Source organism: Brachionichthys hirsutus, unplaced genomic scaffold, assembly GCF_040956055.1.
Source record: "Brachionichthys hirsutus isolate HB-005 unplaced genomic scaffold, CSIRO-AGI_Bhir_v1 contig_197, whole genome shotgun sequence".
NCBI lineage: Eukaryota > Metazoa > Chordata > Actinopteri > Lophiiformes > Brachionichthyidae > Brachionichthys > Brachionichthys hirsutus.
Genome location: NW_027180342.1, coordinates 99,375 through 120,838, shown reverse-complemented (window position 1 = coordinate 120,838; position 21,464 = coordinate 99,375). Strand labels below are relative to the sequence as shown.

Genomic DNA, 21,464 nt, shown 5'->3' with positions numbered 1-21,464 from the left:
TTATGAGATAACACATTGGAATAAGATGGAGCATTCAGATTAGTCATGGTGTCAAATAAATTGCATGCCATAGTTCTAAAACAGCATCTTCTATATCAGATGTTCCGTGGGTTTACGCATGCCAGAGATTAAATGAAGCATAACTCTGCATGTGCTGCTTCCACATGGAAGTCTTGTAGTGCAGCCTTTACATGCAAGAAACATGAAGATGCTAGCACATACCTGAGCACACGTGCAAAATCATGTTACTTTGTCTCTTTTTTTATGGCCACTGCTTTAATACTTACTTGCTGTCAGTAGGTTAATTGAAATCCAAAATTACAAAGTCAACCAGATGAATTTATTTCTTAAAAGCCCATATTCCTTTTGGTGGATCCTGTAGCTGCACAGCCTTTTATCAGGGGGTGACAGGCATTACCCAGAGAGTGAGCACTTTATACTGTTTCTGTGAAATTCAATTCCAAATTAACATCCTGGTCTAATTTTCTGTGCCATGACCATGTTCTCTAGAAAAATCAATTTTGACTTCTGAATGAAAACATTTAAGACTTAAATTATCCACCGGGTAATTACAGATGCATGTCTGTAGCTAAATGTAATAATATATTTAATGTGTAAAAGAGGTATTTTCAAAAGGAGATATTACCACAGTTTTTCTGCAGTTGTGAAATTTTCTACATTATTTCTCCCATTTATTATACCTTTTCTATAAGACAGATTTGAAAGCACCTCTTATGGTTTACAAAGACGATTTATTTAACGGGACACCTAATGTTGCAGCAAATTTTCACGACAGTAATCCAGCTGTAAAAATAAATACATTTTGAATTCATCTTGTCATATTTTATTTCAGTTCTCATGGAATATGTCTTTAAATTTACCACTTTACCATGTTGCCCTCATTCAACATGCAGTGCCTCCGCCCATAGTAAGGTGCAATAAGCTCCAGCACAAACCGGATCCTGATAAGCAGCTAAAGATGAGACAATTTTTTGATTGTCTTGACTTCAAGAAAATGAATGAATGAACATTCCCTCAATTAGCAAAGTTTATACAACCAACAGACTCAGGAGAATCCATGAAAGCTTCAGAGGGTCTCAAAATGTATCTTAAAAATCAGAACAGTTAAATGAAGAAACCATTTGTACATCATTTTGTGGAAGAGGTGGCATCATCTCAATCAACCACGGTCCGCTCCTTATACCAATCTTTTCAACTTCACTGCCATTAGTGTCTGAACCGCATGTGTGGTGCTGGGACGATGACTTCAGCGGTTTGATATTGATGGGCATGTTTATTAATATTTTAAGGCCCTTTCAGCTTTCCATGAGAGGAAAAAAGAAAACGGCAGCCTTCGTGGGTGGCATTCATCCCGCTTCAGCGCTACATAGGCCTTGCCTTCAGAGCTCTTTGTAACAGCTCTGTAATCTTCTTCTGTGGCGAAATGTCAGCATCACCAAAAGGCCACACCCACTGCACTCCTGATATTCATGTAACACTATTTTTTTCCTCCTTTCTTTTTTCTTCTTCCTTCCTTCATTTCTTTCATCTTCTCCTGTATGACTGGAGGTAAAATTTAGTAAGTGTGATATAGACGGGCTCAGTGGGAGGATGAGGTGATTGAATTCAGAATTATTATCCACCAGTTCTTTTAACGGCAGGTTGCCTTGTGTGTAATCATCCGGGAGCGTAACAAAGAACAGAGAGGTGGAAGGAAACACAACCCGAGATCATCAGCGATGCCCTCACAGCAGAGGTGCTCGGTCAGGATGATTCACCCTCCACCAGGTCTCTCCACCGCACCAGGTGCTTTGGAGTCAATCCAGCTCCAGCAACTTCTCAGGAAAACAGATCTGACCTTTTCCAGCACTCTGAGGTATAGAATATGGATTCAGAAAGGGTTGTGATCTTCATCTTGGAACCATTCTCTATTCACCAATATTGGAAGATGCCCACCAACCAGGAGACTCGCTTGCCAATGTCCACAACATCTGTTTGGCTGTCTCACATTTTGCAGGCAACAAAATTAATTTGTATTTCAACATTTTCATACACATTGTTTTTTCACACGTGTCTACACAGATGTGCATGCTGTTCTCACCTTTAAAATCTTAAGCGTAGACTGTAAAATGTTGTTATGAAAAATGTAATCTTAATATTTTACGACAGTGTATCAATGACACACATTGACTGGAGTGAAAAGACTTGTTATTCATTCATTCATTATCCAACCGCTTATTGCGTTATCGGGTCGCGGGCCAAGCTGGAGCCAATCCCAGCAGTCAATGGGCGAGAGGCGGGGTACACTCTGGACAAGCCGCCAGTCCATCGCAGGGCAACACAGAGACAGACAATCAGCCACACTCACACCTACGGGCAATTTAGTGTCACCAATTTACCTAAGCTGCATGTTTTTGGTGGTGGGAGGAAGCCGGAGAACCCGGAGAGAACCCACACAGACACGGGGAGAACATGCAAACTCCTGACAGAATGGCCACAAGTCGGAGACTAACCTGCGACCATCTCGCTGTGAGGCAACAGTGCTTACCACTGTGCCACCGGGCCGCCTAGGAAAAGACTTGTTATATATTCTTAATACTGCACGGCTTCCTCTTATATTGCAATATTTTATCCCAGCTATTAAGTGCAGTTTGTGTATATCACATGTGAAATATTCTTCCACTTGTATGGAAAGAATTGACACTTCGGGAAATTCCACCATTGTCTTCAACTCAGGGTAACTAAACTTTGAAGTCCTGAGAACAGAGTGTAATTTCCAAATTTCTACCTTAAAAGACATTATTATTAATAATAAGTCGTACTTATACATTAATTGAACGTATCGTTTTTTTGTAATTACTCTTTATTTTGTCACAAGATTTTGAGATTAAATCTATATCATAATAGTTATATTTCTATATATTCTGAATACATTTTTAGTATTATACTACTCAGTATCATGCTAAACCTAAAGCCATTCATTTTATTTAATAGTATTTCTTTCTTTCTTTGTTACTTTCCATGAAGAAGGCTGGGCTATTGTTCATTAAGGTAGCACGTCATACATTCCTGGTCAGTGTTTGGAAGGCTTGATATATTTCACGCAAACATCAGAGGGCCACCTAATACATATTTGGCAGATAGTCAAATGAAGCAGCTTGTGTTACATCAAAGTGCCATAACCTTCAAAATGATGGAAATGCTCAATGGGAGGCATTTCTTCCATGCTGGCAGGTAGTGCAATTACTTCAGTGCACTGCGGGGGTTGAAGGGTGCAGTCTAGCACAAAGGCTTACAACTTCTTATTTATTTTCTGATTGCTGGTGTGGTTTTATGACAGCTAACTACGATCTAGGCTTTTCTGTTAACTGGTTTTAATAGAGGGCTATGAAGGGTTCACTGGTAGAAAATATGAAATATAAATAAACTTGGAATATAGAGGTGGGGAATTGAAGGCAAGGCAAAATGAGTTTATTTTTAGAGTACCGACCAACAACAAAGTGATTTTAATTCAATTAAGAAAACGACAACATTTAGACGAGTCAAGAGCAGAAGGAACTTTCCAACTAATAAACATCTGTTAAGGTGTCCCAGCATGCAGAGCTGCTTATTGACAAGTATCACGAGTAGTATGTTTAGCTATAATACTGTCACTGGAAAGCAAAGGCTAAAGCAGTACCGGTACTTGCTTTATTGTTTGTGTGTGTTTTACCTTTTATCATTAACACTGATCAAACTTCTGGGGGAACGTTTGTCTGCTGAGAACAGCATGCTCCACACGGAGAGCCATAGAGCGAAGGAGAAGAGAAAAGCTTGGGTTTTAAATCCCAAAATGTTAGGAAGTAAATAGTACCGGTAATGGCTGTCTGAGTCCACCTCTGCCTTTAAATGGTTCTTTGGACATGCTGTGTTGAACTGCTGAAAGAAGCAGAAACAACAGTACCAGTCAAATGAATGTCTGAACTTCTGACTGGCACTGTGAACCTATGGTTATGTACATTTTCAACTATTAAAGTTGTTTAACATAACTTTCCAATGTGGGGAATCATCACATCATTGCTGCTGTCTGACTGCCATTGTTGTTACTGCTGTTCCACTCATGGAAACATTGGTTATGCCGACTGTAGACTGAGCAGCTCTTCACTGTTATAGCCTCTTCTTTTTTCCCTTTCGTTTATTAACATAGAGCATTTTGTATTTTTGTGGATGGTTAAGCATGTCAGTTATTCATTACCTGGCCAATTCCCACCAGGCTGAATCTCTGAGCCATCAAGCATAGGTAATCACAATATCAGGCTGTAATACGGTTTTAAGAGTCCATCATTAGTAATGCTTTGCTGACACGACACAAGGGTGATCTATCCAGCTATGTGGGTTTGTGGGCCGCCATCATTAGGCAAGAAGACTGGTGAAGTGGTTGACTTCCTTCTCTCTATCTCCACAGCTGCAGTGGATAATTGGCTGTTTCCTTTTAGCTTTTATCAGCTGTGAATGTGCAACAAGTCTGACAACTCATCCTCCTGGCAGCTGATGTCGTCGCCACTCGGTTGTTCACTTACGGCCGCCATGAGCAGCTCACTGTTAGACTGATGCAGCGGACAGATTAATGGCTTAAGTGTCATAAAGATGCTTCTCAACGTGCAGGCACGAAGCTGCATGTGATGTTTGAGCATGGCTGGGAGAAAACATTTTCAATACAGTTTATTTAATCTCACAGAGTGTGAAACCGGTTTAAACTTGGTTTCCTATTTTCTTCCAAATCTGGAATTTAATAGTACTTTTCCTAAGTAGTCATCAAATTTCCCGACAAATATAGCACAAACCTTATCTTTCATTTCATCAAAATTGAGATGGTGCATTTATTTAGGTGAGAGCTGCTTGTGCGTAGGACCTCCTCCTTCTAAGTGCTATTAAACCGCTGGCGATTAGATTGTATTTTTCAATCGTCTTCTCAATGCTCTATATAGCTCATGTTTCTTCTTTTGACTTCTTTACCAAAATCTTTATAACAACAGGTGCACCTAAATGTACCTGGGTATTTTCTTTTTGTAGTATTATATACAACTTAGTTAAATCTCTGCAATGTAGTGATCAGTTTATCCACCTGTCTAAAAATGGAAAACCAATATTAACATTCCGTAATTTCATTTAATTGCCATATCTGGATTTCATGCAGCAATATATGTTATATTTCACATGTTTCTATTTTTTGAGTCATTTTGCTTTATGTTTTCCTGTGATGTTCCTTTTGTTTCCTCACTTTCTCTTTTTTTTGTATCTGTTTTCCTGCCACTGCTTGGTAATTTCAGCTTCAGTCTCTCCCTGGAATCCCTATCTCGATTGCCTTTATTTCTTCTTTTTTATTTACATCCCATGCTCCCAAGTACAAGCAAGTTATAAATCCATTTTCAGCCACGGGAGTAAGACGTTTAATTCAAAGTGAACGTGATAAAATGACAGCGATCTCACAACGCACCTCTGGCCACACTCCTGCTTGGCTGGATCCGTCAACAGTCGAAACTACGTTTCATGCAACATCAGAGTTGTCACTCAGTTAAGCTGCTGAGGGGAGAAACTTTTGTTCTGCTGTACAATCTCATGCCACAATACTCTATAAAGAAAGACAGCATGACTCTACTATAAGTGCACTACAATGTAGGAAAGGCATAAATGCGTTCACTTTTTCATTGTAAGCAATTTACTGATGCTGTTAGTGCTGTGATGAATCAAGCTTAAAGTCTTAGGTCAGCATCATCAAACAGCCAGAGGCGCAATAATAGTACTGTGGAAGCTACATAGTTTTAACTTAAGATGACAGGACATGCAGCTTCTCTGCAACATGCATTTATGCAGGCCAAACTTCAGCTGCCCTTCAGAGCCACAACTGTGCTCTAGCAATTAGAGTTGTCTTTTTCTAAGTAGAAATGTTTTTGAAGATTTTGTACAGCAGGCTGACAATAAGTTTTTGCCAGTATAAATGATCAACAATAAGGTAACTATAGAGCAACAGTGGCATTTGGTGGACTGAGTTATCTACTTTGTGTAACTGTGCTGTGTTGTTGTGTGCTATTAGTTTTTGTACAATAAGTAGCACTAGTGAGGCCTTTTGAGCCGCCGGATTTACTGATGCTGCTCCAGGATGTAAAGGCTGCACTGCAAGAATTCCATGTGGAATTTGATCTAAATTATATATTTTTAGTCATAATCATATAGGCTGATTAATATGAAACACAATGCAGCAGTGTGTAAACATAATGTGTGACATTTCTCTGCATTCATTTTATGAATCACATTTTTTGTTTGGTATTTTTTTTCATTTTTGTGTTGCTCAAAATCTATCTAAGGTAGCGATAGAGGCTATGTTCCTGTTCTCAGTGCTTGATAAAGCACAAAGCACCATGACTACGAAGTTCCTGATGAGAAAAGGCCACCAATTAGGCTCTTGAACAGCAAACAGTAACCTCAATCAGTGGTATTGTGAACAAACCCATTCATACAACAGCAAGCACGCAGTACACAAAATGCGTGTGAACAAAAATGAAGACACCTACTCATACTTGCCAGCAGCTGTGGGCGGTCCCTGGAAAGGCAGAAACACACTAATGGATAATGACAGAGTTTGACAGCAGGAGAGTGAGCTGAGTCGCTCTGAACGCGCAGGCAATGAATTAAAGAGCAGGAGCGCTGTCTGAATATCTCTTGCTGACTGGATTTCCTTTGATACCATGCTATTCTTGCTGGTCTCCCTTGGTAACCTTGTTCATTACACCATGCTGTACTGCTATTGTGAGACTGAAAGCAGCATCTAATAGTATGAGAGCGCAAAAGGACAGCCAAACTGGCGAGTCTGCACCAGAGACAGCCTGTGGCCAGTGCTGTTGTCTTCTAGTCTGCATCTTGATCACTTGAGCATTTGACTTTTATCATAGACCGCTCTAACCGTCGTTTTCTGACATGCAAACACAAGCTCTGATGATTGAACAATTCCCACCATCTCCTTAACATGGCAGCCGCTACTGTCCAAATCGTACAGAGGCGCCAGCTCTGTTGAAGCATATGGGAAGTTTTTGCTGAGGGATGTGGTTGTTTTCCTTCCCACAGACTATCCAGACTGATTTGCTCTCGTGTCATCTCCTAATAGGGAGATTCACCCTTCTCACATTGCAGGCTGCAGTGAATGTACACGGCTCAGTGGAAGGTACCAATTAAAAGGTTCTGTGAAACTTGCCAGTCACACCATCAAGATGCATCTTTATTGTTGTGTGTGCTGTTTGACAGGCAAAGCTTCAACAATACAACATACCATTTTGCTCCTCGCATCAGCGCATAACAGGAGGATTGGCTGTGTGAGAAATATCACCAGGACAACTACCAATCACACCCTCCTGTTATATTTGAATGTATCCGCTCAGCTGAGTTAGGTCCAATTAAACCATCAACTACCAGTTCTGGTCAGCACTGGCTTACTGACAGTTGTTTTAGCTCCAGTCACATACAAAACCCCAGGATGTTTTTGTTTGTCTGATTAACCTTTTTTTTTTATTTTAGGAATCACCAACTACCATTTTCCCTTCCTATTTCATACACATTAAATGTTGAGCTCTTTCCATCAGTGTCACATTGACACGTAAATGCTATTCCAATTATTCTGTACCATCTCTGCTCACTGTCAAATTACCAGCACTGGGAGCAGCGCATGGTGCTAACTGCACCTCTCTGACATTTTCCCTGGAAAGGAGAAGAAAGGAGTCTGAGGTAGCAGAATGAGGCTCGGCCTGGGCTCAATGAGCACTTAAAATGCTGAAGCCAGGTAATCAGAAAGAGATATTTAGCTGTGAATGGTTTTATCAGTGCCAAGCACGACTCGACTTCATTAATGCCTGACCAGATGCTTTGCACGGGTACATATTATAATAAAATAAATAGTCAATTGAATTCATGCTTCCTTAAGCTGCTGATTTTTCTTCTTTATTTTTTTTTCCACAGACGTTGTCAATATTCAGACGCAGCAAAAAGCATGTAGAAAAAAAGGCTGATCATTTGGATCCTGCAAAGCAGAGTGTAAACCAACCAAACACATAGGAAACATCTTCCAAGTGCAATAGGGGAGGAACAGGTTCAGGATTTGTTAGTTAGTTGCAAATTTCAGATCATTTTGGTCATATTCAAGATCAGTATCTGCCTCATCATTGCTGATTCTTAGCAGATTCTGCATATAGAACTGCATATTCTAGACAAATTGAAAGGAGTTTTTAGTTCTACTGAGATCCAAACAAGTACTTGCATCTTGTGTGAAACATAGAATGGGAGAGCCTGATAATACTGAGGAAACAGACAGAACAGGAGCTGATTAGGTGAGATGTCTAACAGGTGCGTCTCGTTCAGTTCAGCAATGCCTCCGCAGCTCTGCACGTGCAGAAATCAACCAGCAGCAATCAATAACATAATATGCTCCCATAACATCCTTATTTTTGACTTTGAATACTAAATTTGACTCATTTAATGTAGAGCGTAGTGTCGAGCTTGACGATGTCTGTGTCCAATACGCTGATGTAGACAAATCTTGCCTGCATAACTAAACACACCAGGAGTCTCAGTTGTGGTGACTACATAAAACTCTGTTCTTGCACAACAAACTAGAAACCCACATGTCACATTTAAAATTCATTAACATATTGCCTGTAGCCTTATTCATCAAAGCTAGTGTACATGCACATCCTCCAGTCCACATGTACTATAACTCCAACCTAAAACTTAATGAAACCATGTCTTTAACCTGAAATAGGTCTTTGGGGGTCTGTCTGAAAGTCTAGCCACAGTGTCCTCATTTTGCAAAAATGTGCTCGCACCCAAGTCTTAAAACAGAATGATTTCCACAAAGACAGCCGTACAAGTACACACAGACCAACACAGCTTATTAGCACAGAGTGGAATCGGCTCTGCACTGTTCAGATGTTCACATACACATCACTTCTTGTCAGAGCTTCTTTCAAAAAGGTCTCTGATATGGAAACTTTTACCATCATTATTTCTATCTTTGTTCCCACGCAGTGTCGAGGACAGAAGGAAATCATAGTCACAGGAGTCGTGATGGTGCAGCTATGTTTAATATCTGGTGATATTTCCACTGCTTTTCTGGTTAGACACAGAGGATCTAGATGATAGTATGGGGAAATTATAGGTTGAAGACTGGAGGCCAGAGGTGTGGAGGGGAGTCGAGAAACAAAGGGAGATAAGACATTTGGGAGAATGGAGTAAAAGACCAAAATCTGGAGGTGGAGAGAATTATAATGGGGAGGATAACAAAGGCAAGGCCATAGGCAATAAGAAGAAAAGAGGAAGGTGCTCAAGGCAAGTCAGGAGCTGCTATGAAGACCTGTAATGGTCTTGTTTTTGTGTTGGCTGGACCCAGAGATGAGCTAGTAGGCATGTTAAAAATGTATGTTTCCCGGGCACTGAGAGAGAAATAAGGCTGCTTGGAGGCGTGAACTCGAGTGGCAGTCCTGTTCTTCCCACCCCTTTATGTCTGTTTGGGACAGGTTATCGATTTGAGTTATTTATAGTCCAGTTTATTATCAGTATGCATTAATGGAGTTTATATCAGTTTTACGAGCAGAAGTTTTGAAATTGAATAGGATTCAAGAGACTTGTGATTTCACTCACTTGCTGCTCTTTGATCACAAGATAACAATCTGCTTGTCATGTTGTACATTGTCTCATACGCAACCAGAGCTTTTTTTCTGTTAAATCATCACCTTTTCTTTCATTCTCTTTTCGCTAGAATTTCAGTATTGTGTGCAGCACTATGGATAGTATTACCTTTATGGCATTTTCAATCTTCTCCCCATGTGTTAATTTGGCATGAACTGCTGGCTGAGAGTGACTGCTGATTCTTTAGAATTCAGTCATGGCCTCTGTGCTTTACTCACATGTCTGGACTCATCACTCGCTGCTGTAATCAGCAGCAGTCTGACAGGAGAACAAGGGGTGGGCAGGAGAACGTGAAGCTAACTCAAATAAGAGGCAGGGTAAACAGTGACAGGGCCAATTCAGGCTCCCAATCTCACCACAAATAGGGGTGAACAGGGGAGCAGAAGGATTTAACGAAGACATAGCATCACAGCACCTCAGTGCATAGCGTACCAACCAACGGGTCACAATAAAAGGGTTCGGCCCCATCTTTAATCTTTAAGAAATTCAGAACTGTGGGAGAAAAAGACACAAAAAAGATGTCATCAAATAGCTCATGGAATTCCTCCTAAAGCCAACACACACAACACCTTAAATGTTTGTGTGGCGAAAACAAAACAAAAAAGTATACCATTTGAAATTATGTTGTAAAATGATTAATTTGCTTGAAGGGTGCAGTGAAACTTCTTCAAAAGCCATCAGGTTACTTTAAAAGACAAAAGTGTCTTCAACAATGAAGATAATGAGTTTTGCTATTAAGATACTTCACCGTTGTTTAGAAGTTGCCAATGCTGTAATGCTGCAAATAAAAATATTTTAACATTTATGAGATGCCAATTCTCTTTTGGGAAATTGGTGGTTGAATCAAAGATTTTGACTCTCTCAATGGGGGATTTTTTATTTTATTTTTTTTCTCTGGCGATAAATGTGACCCTTATTTAGGCATTAGCAGTTGTATGCATTCCACCAATGTAAGGGAAGGCAATTCTCACCCTTGTTTAAATTGTATATCTTGACAAGCAGAATAAGTGGAGTTGGCATGCGCTATGGTTTTTAATGCATATTGTAAAGTGCAGTGGGTGTAAAGGGTGTATAGCTATTGCTGGAGCAGAGCCTCCTGTTCATGCCTGTCCTAAATCAGCAGGAGGGAGGGTGAGGGAATTACGGTACAGCAAGTGGTCAGTTGCAATTGTCTGCTTTCCACGTTCGACCAGGAGATTCAAGCAAATAAGAATGTAGAAGATAATCATCTGGACAAGTGGATGTATGCCTTTTAGTAGCCTCTATCCTTCTGTGATACTGAGCTTGGAGGAAAAAGCAAATGGCACCATGTAATATGAGAGGGAACTGGTAAGCATTTGCTTCCAACATTAAGGAAGGCAAAGCCCATTATTATTATGAAGTTGTTGTTTTAAAAATTAAACAAAATGGATTTCATAACCACTGCATGTACTACTGTTGTGCTTCCACTTTTTTTCTACTTTTGATGTATAGCTTAAAATCATGTCTGAAGAGCTGAGAGCTGAGTACAGTATCTTTATAATCAGAGCACGCATTGATCGTCACACGCCATTTTTCATTGTAATTACAGTGTTGATGTTGGAGTACATTTCTGGAAAAATGGCTGAAAGTTTTGATATACTGTACATTGCCAAATATTTCACTGTCCACAACTTTCTTTTATATTACTGAAGTATGCTGAGTTTGACTATTCTCATGTCAGTATTCATTCTGGTAAATCTTTTTTCTTTATCCAGCTGTGCATAGGACAGCATAAAGCACCTCCACCTGCAGACTGTGACTGCGTCGACAAAGATTGCACGGTTGTAAACAGAAAAACTTGGCTAAAACTCCACTTTGTGTGTTACTCTTCTAATCCCATCAGCTTCTTGTCATGGGTGAGGGAGAAGCTCAATGGGAGGGCGGGGTTGTGTCAGTGGCTGGGTCAAGAGGTGTAAATATCTGAATAGCTAAATATGATCTAAATACAATATGTGCCAATTCCGGCCTCCTGCACCTCATCTGGGCCGACATAATTCACTTAACCCCATGCGTGGAGTTCACAGGTAGCATTTGTTTACACATCCCTTCTTGTGCTGGCTGCCCTACCCCTCTACGATGTGTTACAACACGCCGCCTCCCAACACAGCCATACATACAGCTCTATGACTCGCTGTTTCCATGGAAATCGGCCCTCGGTAGTGTGCGCATCTTCTAACCTTGAAACTGCTCCGGGTATGATCATTTCAGAGACGATGTAGTTGTCAAAATTAATGGGCATAGCAGTAATAAGTACCAGTAGCACATTTGATACCCCCTTTCGGTGGCTTTGTCTGTTCATTATTTTGCCTCCTGCTGTGTTCAGTTCCCAGTGTGGGAGAAATAATTCAAAGATTGCACAGAAAAATAATCTTAATATTGGAGAAAACCGAGGGAGCTTGTAACACCTACCAGCTTTATTACCCCACAGAGTTTGGTTCTCTTTATCTTTATGCAGTTTTGCATTTTTTTTGTCTTCATAAGAGTTTTACTCCTAAAGAACTAGGCAGTATGTCCATTTTAATAACTTTAACTTCTTCTTTTAATTATTCTGAGATAGATATTCTAAGATTGTCATGATCAATGCATCATCTTTAGAAACAAGGATTGTTATGCAATTTGTATTGTATCTTGTATGGAAATGGTAAAAGTGTATCACTCTTAGCCAATTCACAAACTCATAAATAGAGATGATGTTATGATGGAAGTGATAATTCATGAGAAGCTCTCATCTATTGTTTAAGAGGAGCAGAGCAAAGTGCGCTGAATATAGTGCAAAGGTGTTAATGCAGCACCACAGGCTTGCATCATAAATAGTCTTGCAGTGTGCTTAGTTTTTATCTTCTTGAATAGTAATGTCATCTTTGTATGCATTACATGCTCTGCCACAGAAGATTTTGAGCCAAACTATACGTTATTTATGGTGCATCGAAGATGCACTGATTTAATGCAGTGAAGGATTAGCGGAAGCATCTTCTTTCATTTAAAATACAGCTAATGACAGAACACATCCCTTTATGCCTTAAACATTTACCTGAGGTCAGAAGTGGGAGGAGAATGCTATATGTGGTAATTTACATACTTTACTAATAAAACATAAATAAATATCCCTGTGTGCATACATGAAGTTGCAAAAAATGATAATACTGTGCTGATATCAGAAAAATGTTGGGTATTGTTAGGCATTCAAAAAATAATTGTTTCGGTGAGCAGTGATCATGCTCTGCTCACCGAAACAATTCTTTTTTTTCTTTTTTATTCTATTTCCACAGCTTTATTCACAGCTACCCCCCAGAAAAGACAGAGGAGGGTGGATGGATGGGCAGGGTTTCACTTTCTTCGTTTGTGTCTTCTCTGGTGGAGCACCTTTTCCGGGTCGCATAGATGTGTGTGTTGGTCTCCTCACTGGGGCCCTGGAGTGGACTTTACCTGGGGAACTGAGGGACACCCCCCAGTGGTTGGGGCGCACCAACCGGTCCCCTTATGTAAAGCAAAATTGGGAGCAATTCACACTTTGTCATTCTTTTAGGTCATTTTGAACTACCATTTCTTCAAGTGCATGGATTAAATAGACAGAGGGGGGGTGGGCTTTAAACAAGCCAGTTTATTTCCTTTATCAGCCTCTGTCAATGAGCACCAGGAAATGCAGAATATGAACGTAGTTTGTAGCATTCTGTGACCTACAGTGTAAAACGTAATCAAATCAGCTTTATTTCTTCAAATCAGAGTACAAAGTCTCCTAAAATGAATCTAAATCCAATTGAAATTAGTCTGGGTTTGTGGGATTACTTTGTTTTGTAGTTTCCTGGTGTTTGATTTACAGTACATTGAACATCTGTTATTGATTAATTTTTGGCCAAATTTGGGCTTTGAGGTGTGGACATCTAAGATTGATGCAACTCTGCCAAGCCTTCCTTCATAACATGAGCCATCCGTCAGATAATGAGACACAGACATTTTAGATGGTCCGCGTTTGTTCTTTTGAGAAGCTCTTCGAGCATATTTTCATTCCCAAATCACTCAGAGGTCCCTCCTGTAGCTGCTGCCTCTGGCCCAGTCCTGGAGGATTTCTGCACTAGCTGAAACATAATTTTATCTCTCACCAAAACCAGTTTAAACATCAATGGACCTGGGTATAAAGCTTAATTCCTCTGTTCTCAAGTGGGGTTTTTTCTCTGATAAACAACACCAGTATGCCAAAGCTTTGTATTCCCACACAGAGTCAAGTGAAGGAGGAGAATGTGCGCAGGTGTAGGTGGTGTGTTGGGGAGAGAAGGGGTTGCAGCTGGTCGGGGTCACGGTAGCTCAGTGTGCTGAATGAATAATAAGGGTTTATGGTGGCACAACATGACTGCCTGGTTTAAAAAGTGGACTGCAGGAGGACACGCCTTGTCTGTCTGGCTTCGAGCACCCACCCGGCTTGTCTCTGAATAAAACCAGGCATTTTTCTCTCAGAACAGACAGGCTGCAATCCTTCACTTAACAAGCTCATTATTTTCACATTGTTTTCGTCCATTGCTCCTCCTCTGTGACAGTAACAGGGAAAAAGGATGTTTGATGTGTGTCTCTTTTAGAGTGGTCCACAAGGGTCTTTGAGAGGGAAGGATGGTAATAGATCCACTAATGATGTGGCACTTGATTATATGGATCCTTGCAGTAAAGCAGGGTCATCTGCATGAATATTCAGAACCTTGGTCTCAACAAGAGAGCTAGGGATGCTCAAGGTTCTTTAGAGGGCAAGAGAGGACAAAGCTTCATCTTATAAATCAGCTTCCACCATTACAAGAATTACAGAGAAATGCATCTGAATCACAGCATAAAAATAGATATAATCAACCTCTTTTGACTAAAAATGGTCGGCTTTCTGTTTGTTTTACTGAAACCTTCAGAGCTCACAAGACAAGACAGTTTGGTATTTAATGTTTAAAAAACAGCTTTTGTCTTATTGGTTGAATATTTTATTTACATTACATGATTGGTGCAGTTATCCCTGAATTTTGTAATTAATGCTGCAGAAAATATTTTTGCTTAGTGCTACAGAAAACAGAATCTGAATACAATATAATCCTCTTGTAGAGCGTCCAGATCTTGTATTTTCTAGACTCTTTGTAACTATTTTATTTATTATTATTATTATAACATAGAAAATGGCCAATAGCTTTCTTTTTACACGAGTGTGGAATTACCAGGGAGACTTTTCTGCGTTGCTCAGATGAATCCGCCAAATAATTTATCAGTGTTTCACTGCACTGCAGTAAAAATCAATAGTATACTTATACTGAGTGGAATTGACTGAGTGTGAAATTGCAATCAAACAGCAACTATTAGCGTCAACCAAACAGACAATACAGAGATAAATGGTGTTTACAAATCCCCCTGAAATTTGCTTTAAATCGTTATATTACTCGTTTCAGTCATAGTTTATTGTGGAAAATATGTTTCTTGCATGAAAGTTGTTTTACTTCACAGTGGCTTGTATTTTCATAGCCAGAATTGACATGCTATTTGCAACAGATGTTAAAGTCCAGATTTATTGGGCTGAATCAAGCTGTGACAGATTCAATTTCAAAGCAACTTTAACTAGGCGTCTTTGTCACAAAGTGCTGAATAGGACAGCTGGATGTCTCGTATGCTCTGTTCAATGCCTTAGGCTTGAATCTAATTTAACTTAACTGCATTTCATATTTCTGGTTTATCAGCGCCCTCCCATTCCGTAGCCAGTGATTTATCTAATTGTCCCATTCATGTATCACAAGCAGACATTTTTATCCAGTGGGTAGCCTTTCTGCAATGGTCAGTTTACGCCACAGCAGTTTTACCCAACTGCATTTTGGTTGATTGTCTTTGGTTATGGCCTCAAAACACAAAACTATGAAAACTGTATCCAGAGTGTAATATTTTAAACTGGCAAAATGGACAAAATGCAAGTCCTCTGAGAATTATGACAATTATTATGCCTTATATGTGCATAAGAAAATACTCTTGTCAGTGATGGATTATATGATTTTGTTTGTGTTGAAGACTCTGTTGAGTTTAGTTATGCTGTGGTGTTGATTTTGGTCTGAAAGTTTTGTTTTTGATCACCCCATACATTTAAAGCAGACGTAAATGCTAAAAAGACTTAATGATAAAAATGTAAAACAAAGTAAAACAACAACTAAAGGCTTCACGCACATTTATGACAGTTCCGTTTCCAATCACTGTCTTGCAGATTACTGCCTACTGTTTTAACAGATACTTTTTATTTTTTCAGGAAAAAGTCTTGTTAAAACAGTTTTGGGTTTTTTTTCCATTGCAAAGAGGCACAGGTTTAAAATGTCCCAGTGCTTGAAGGTGTGATATAGAACAGCAGAGTGTGACAGCCGTGACACACCAATTAAATATTTGGAGATTTCAATTACAGTGCCTCGTTGATGCTTTTTCTACATTGATAACATGCAGCGTATACTTTGACAAAATCATCAGGACTGCAAGGGGCTTCTGCCACTCCGTCTGTTTAGATGCTCGACATGGACGGAATGTGGTTATCGCTGCGCTCGAGATGTGTTTCCCCAGTGATTGCATCTGTTGCTGTTGGAATAAATATTAATTCACCAACGTAAATGATGGCGAGTTGCTCATCCTACAAAAGCTAGTATCAGGGCTCGGAGATCAACCAGCAGAGCAGCATTCAAACAAGATGATAAAATGTCATACGCCATCGCCTTAGTCCACTTGTCCCCTCTGCATCTTCCTCCAGTGTGTAAAAAGAGTGAAGACAAGTAAAGATTCAACTGACAGAGCCAGACAGCAACACAGAGCGCTCTAGTGCATACTAATCTAAACCAACATTGCACCTGGGCAGCGCATTTGATTCCCTTTCCAACGATGCGTGTTTAAGTGTGAGATAGGGATCTGCAGATTTCATCACTTAGGGAGGGTGGTGACCTGCATCAACAGACCCCACCAGAACACCCTTGTGCAGGTTCCTTTCACTTCCACACTCAAATTAGAAGTGACAGGGCACTCACGCAGAGGTGTCCTCTTCTCTCCCTTCCATCAGTAGCCATACAGCTCCACTCAAACCTGTCAGCCTTATTATATACCAGCAAGATGGTGGAGGACCTAAGGAAAGGAGATGTCTAACAAAGACAGAACACTAAACACACTGTCTGTCATGCCGTTCCCTATCTGTCAATATACATACCTCCAGTCCCAAAGGCTGCCACAAAACCAGTTTGTATGTCTCCATCACCTCCTGCTGTCCCCTCTCAAGACTTTACAAATGCCATGACTCTTTGTCTTGCTTTTCTTACGATCCCCCTGTATGTAATCTAAACCTTTATCAAACTTGAATTGGTTCCTTTACTTTACTTTCTTTTTCTTTCGTTATTTCTTTCTTTCTTTTATCTAAGACAAATAACATGTAGTTTTCAGTCTCTTTGTTAGCTCCCTCTGTCTCATCCTCATTCATTGTTATACTAGGAGCACAACTCATTTACCAACTTTTCATGCTTGTGGCAGCTCATTACACACAGATATAACCTGCCTTCCCCCTGTGGACTACTTGATCACCAGTGGTTTTCCTGGGGATTAAAAGCAGACGTGCAAAGAGATAGCAAACGTTAAACGTTATTATGCCTCTGATGCATCCGAGGCTCAACTCTCTTCCACAAGAGCAAAAAATTTATGTTTACTTAATAGGTGAATTTTGTTTTTTTTTTGTCTTCCTTCCTCTCTCTCCTGCAGGCGTGAAGCTTGGAAGCGCTCTACGGCAGTCCAGAGAGGTAAATGCTTTCTCTCTTTCTCCCAAAAGAGCTACACAGGTTGCTCCCAACTGTTATCTGTTGCAAGCAAAAAAAAAAGGAATTGCCTGCCTTGTACCTCTCAGCATGTCCAATAACATTTATGTAGAGAAGCTGACCTCACACAGCCAGCCAGACTCTACTGGGTAAAAAAGAATCCTGGGTCAACCAAGATTAGGTTCAGATCACACCCTTCTGTTTTTTTCATCCTCCAAAATAGAAGCTTATTGATTGTTAGTTAGTTTAGTTGGTTAACAATGGTTTATTTATTAACATAATCATGCAGATTTATAAGAAGTCCATTCATTTAATGAAGCATTTCAAGCATTAGCAGCGATATGGATAAGAGATAAGTATTGTTATAACTCTTTCAAATCCATATAATTTTGCATTTTGAGTTCAGTTCCTGTATTTTCTGGCAATTATTTTTACAAGAGCAAGTTTTAATGGCCTTGCTTTCATGTGCCAGATCAAAACTAAATTAAAGCTCCACAATTTGAATAAACTATTACAAGGCATTAAAAGTGTCCTGAATTGCCTTACAACATTTTTAAGGCGTGGACATTTTGGCTTTTATCATACTGTAATTTGTCACTAACAAGGTTTAAATTAAGGAAGAGCAAAATCAGGTTTGACATATTTCTCCTCTCAGCCGATCTCTTCTTGCTCTCAATTTTGCTGTGATCCTCAGAACTAATGAGAGACTTGCATAAGTGAAAAACCTGTAGCATGTGATGTCTGGTGCAACGGCTGCTGCCATTTGCTACTGGCTTCACACAGCAAACAAACAGCAAGGAACCACTCCTTCCTTTCCCTCCCCCTCCAGATGTAAGAATATGGCTATTTAAGTAAAAAAAGGGGGGATGGGCCAGTATTCATGATGGCCTCCTTACCTTGGCTGTTATTAAATTAAATTATACATCTAGTACATTGGCTTTATGACACCATTACAGCATTAAATTGAAATAAAATGTCAGAATGCACGATTGCCTGGGGGATCAAATGATGCTAATCAGACAGTGGCTGATTCTAATTTAGATTCCCCATTAAGTGTTTATAAGACATTTATATGATAATACAGATCCATTTATTGATATGTGATGGATGGCATTGGGCAGTGTTATATTTTTATGTCACAAAGTTAGACCCTTGTGAAAGATATAGTGAAACAGCACCATCAAGCGGCCTATTTCTGTACTGTACGTTAATGTCATTGTTTTTGCCAATAAAGCTCTACCATAATTACTAAGAAGTGTACAGCATGTGTATGTTGATATCTTTCTGGTCTAAAGAGATGTTTTACTGTCATTGTTTTATAGACTCTTTCTACACCGGACAGACAGAGAGGCAAACTTGACAGTTATCATGACCATGAAGCAGCCGAAGATATTTTCTCCAGCCCGATCCCTCCAATGCAGTTTCCACACTTTGAGGAAAGTAGACAGGCATCTACCGCTGGGTCTCGGGAGCAGGACATAGTCTCTCTTCATGTCTCCAAAAGACAGCGCAAACTGTTGAAAACAAGTCCCTCAATCAATCACACCATCAATAATTTTTCCCCACCCACTTCCTCTCCTTCCTCCTCATCATCAGTGTCCTCCTCATCCACAGCCATTGGTTCTTTTTCCCCCAGTATCTTTGAAGCACGCCGGCAATTGATGAAGGAAATCTGTGCAAAGTACAAAAGCAGCATCTCCAGAACTGTCACACGTCATCATGTGAAGCACCTCTATGTTGAGGATAAATACAAGTTGTTGTATTGCCAGGTGCCCAAGGCAGGGTGTTCCAACTGGAAGAGAACCCTAATGGTGTTGGCAGGTCAAGCCCCAAATGCTCAGAGCATTAAACATGACACCGTCCACTATGGCCACCATCTCAAGACACTCGACAGCTTTGGACGCCAGGGGATCATGCATCGCCTTAAGACCTACACAAAAGTTATCTTTGTCCGAGAGCCATTGGAGAGAATGGTGTCGGCGTACAGAGACAAATTTGAAAATCCTAACAACTACTACCACTCCCTATTTGGAAAACCCATAATTTCCAAGTACAGGGCAAACCCTTCCCGGGCAGCCCTGAAGACAGGCAGCGGGGTCATATTCAAAGAGTTTGTCCAGTACCTGCTGGATGTCCACCGGCCAGTAGGAATGGACATCCATTGGGAACAGGTGAATCAACTCTGCAACCCTTGTCTCATAGACTATGACTTTATCGGCAAGTTTGAGAATATGGAAGAGGAGTCTAACTTTGTCCTGAGATTGACTGGGGCTCCACCTAACATTACATTGCCCAGCTTTAAAGATCGGAACCCAACTGACACAAGGACCTCTATGCAGATCACACAAAAATACTTTTCACAGGTCAGCATGCTGGAGAGACAGCGCGTGTATGACTTCTACTACATGGACTATTTGATGTTTAACTACTCCAAGCCTTTTAAAGATTTATATTAACTGACTCCTAACAAGATGCTCGATTCACAGTCACATTCCAGCACGTCTACATCCTTAATATGGCTTACATCATTAATGTAAATGTCTCACGCACATGCTCACAAGGATCTTTGAATCAAAGGCCAGAGATTAGAGACCAAATATATCTCTGAATTTCATAAAAGGTACTTTTTATGAATACGTTTCTACCAGATTATCTTGCTTTTTAGACAATTCTGAGTTGAGAAAGTTTATGGGTTGTCATATAAAATATTCTAAATAGTTGTAAAATGCAATCTATTTATTCACTTCTGACACATGGCGAGATGGAATATTCAAGTTTTAATGTTGCTTCTAAAAAAAAGTTTGTTGTTTTCAAACAGGCTTTAAATTATATGCCCTATTTGCTGCCAGTCAATCAGTATTTGCAAATGCATTCTTGGATGTGGCGCAATACAGGCCACACATTTAGTACAAAATCTAATCCCATCCCTAATTCTAGTCAGCCTACAGTAGCTTTAATTACCTGCACCTCTACCACCACCTTAGGAATAATCAAAGCAAAACATTTAGGACTATATTGATTTGGTTATTACTTGGCTTCAGATGCATATTTAGTCATGTTTACTGGCATGTACTGCCATTTGTTCAAATTAACTCAACATATCCATTTTTTAATATGGAAAATGTGCATTTACTGTTTGACTTAAAGCACTTTAGGCAGCAGTATACCTCTATGTACCCATGCACACTAATACAAATGTTTAATGTCAATGGTTTTACTAAAACTAAACCATAACTAAATTAAAGAAGATCAATCTCTATCTATCTCTATATATATATATATATATACACATGCCAAGTGCCACCCACTCTAAGGATGTGTGCAATTACTGTAGCATTTTCTTACCTCTAATGTTGTCACTTAGTTTGATGGTTTAATCTAACAAAGACCTGCTGTTGTTAACGCCGTCACTGGAGGGTTTTCCTAAGGGGTATTTTTCAGGGTAAAAAGTTCTGCCAACATCTTTAAATACTTGTGTTTGCTCGTCTTTCTCGAGGGTCCTGACAGCAACCAAATGGCTAAAAGTTAACAGTGGGGAAAAACAGCAACTATAAATCAGGGTAAAAATGCAAAAGTAGACACTTCACAAAGTTTAAAAATTTAGATTTGGCCATTTAGAAATTTGAGAACAGAAAAATGTGCCCAAACCTCCCATCTATTATTCTAAACACCTAATTTAGAGTATCACTTACAAATCTCACTTCCAGTGATTCCATACTCTCTGTATGAATCCCATATTCCACACCATCTTATAGGCTTTATACTGACACTACTGTGTAAAATTATATAATAGGCATTCAGATTCTATATATTTTTCTATGTATTTCTAAACTATATGTATTCAGTGCTTCTTGGTGATGGTACTTTCTTATTTTCCTTTTTGATGTCATTAATTGTTCTTTGTGTGACACCAGTGTAGATCGTTGTTTCAAAGAAGAGTTTCTTTCCAAATTA

At 39.7% G+C, this 21,464-nt stretch overlaps 1 protein-coding gene across 1 annotated transcript in view; it reads left to right on the top strand.

Annotated features, from left to right (window-relative positions):
* LOC137913747 (carbohydrate sulfotransferase 8-like) overlaps positions 1-19,966 on the top strand; it is an 87,807-nt gene extending 67,841 nt beyond the window's left edge. The window contains exons 2-3 of the mRNA XM_068757379.1: positions 17,458-17,495; positions 18,833-19,966. Of these exons, the coding sequence (XP_068613480.1) occupies positions 17,458-17,495; positions 18,833-19,966 (1,172 nt within the window). The remainder of the gene's footprint in view (positions 1-17,457; positions 17,496-18,832) is intronic.
* Positions 19,967-21,464: the final 1,498 nt, after the last annotated feature.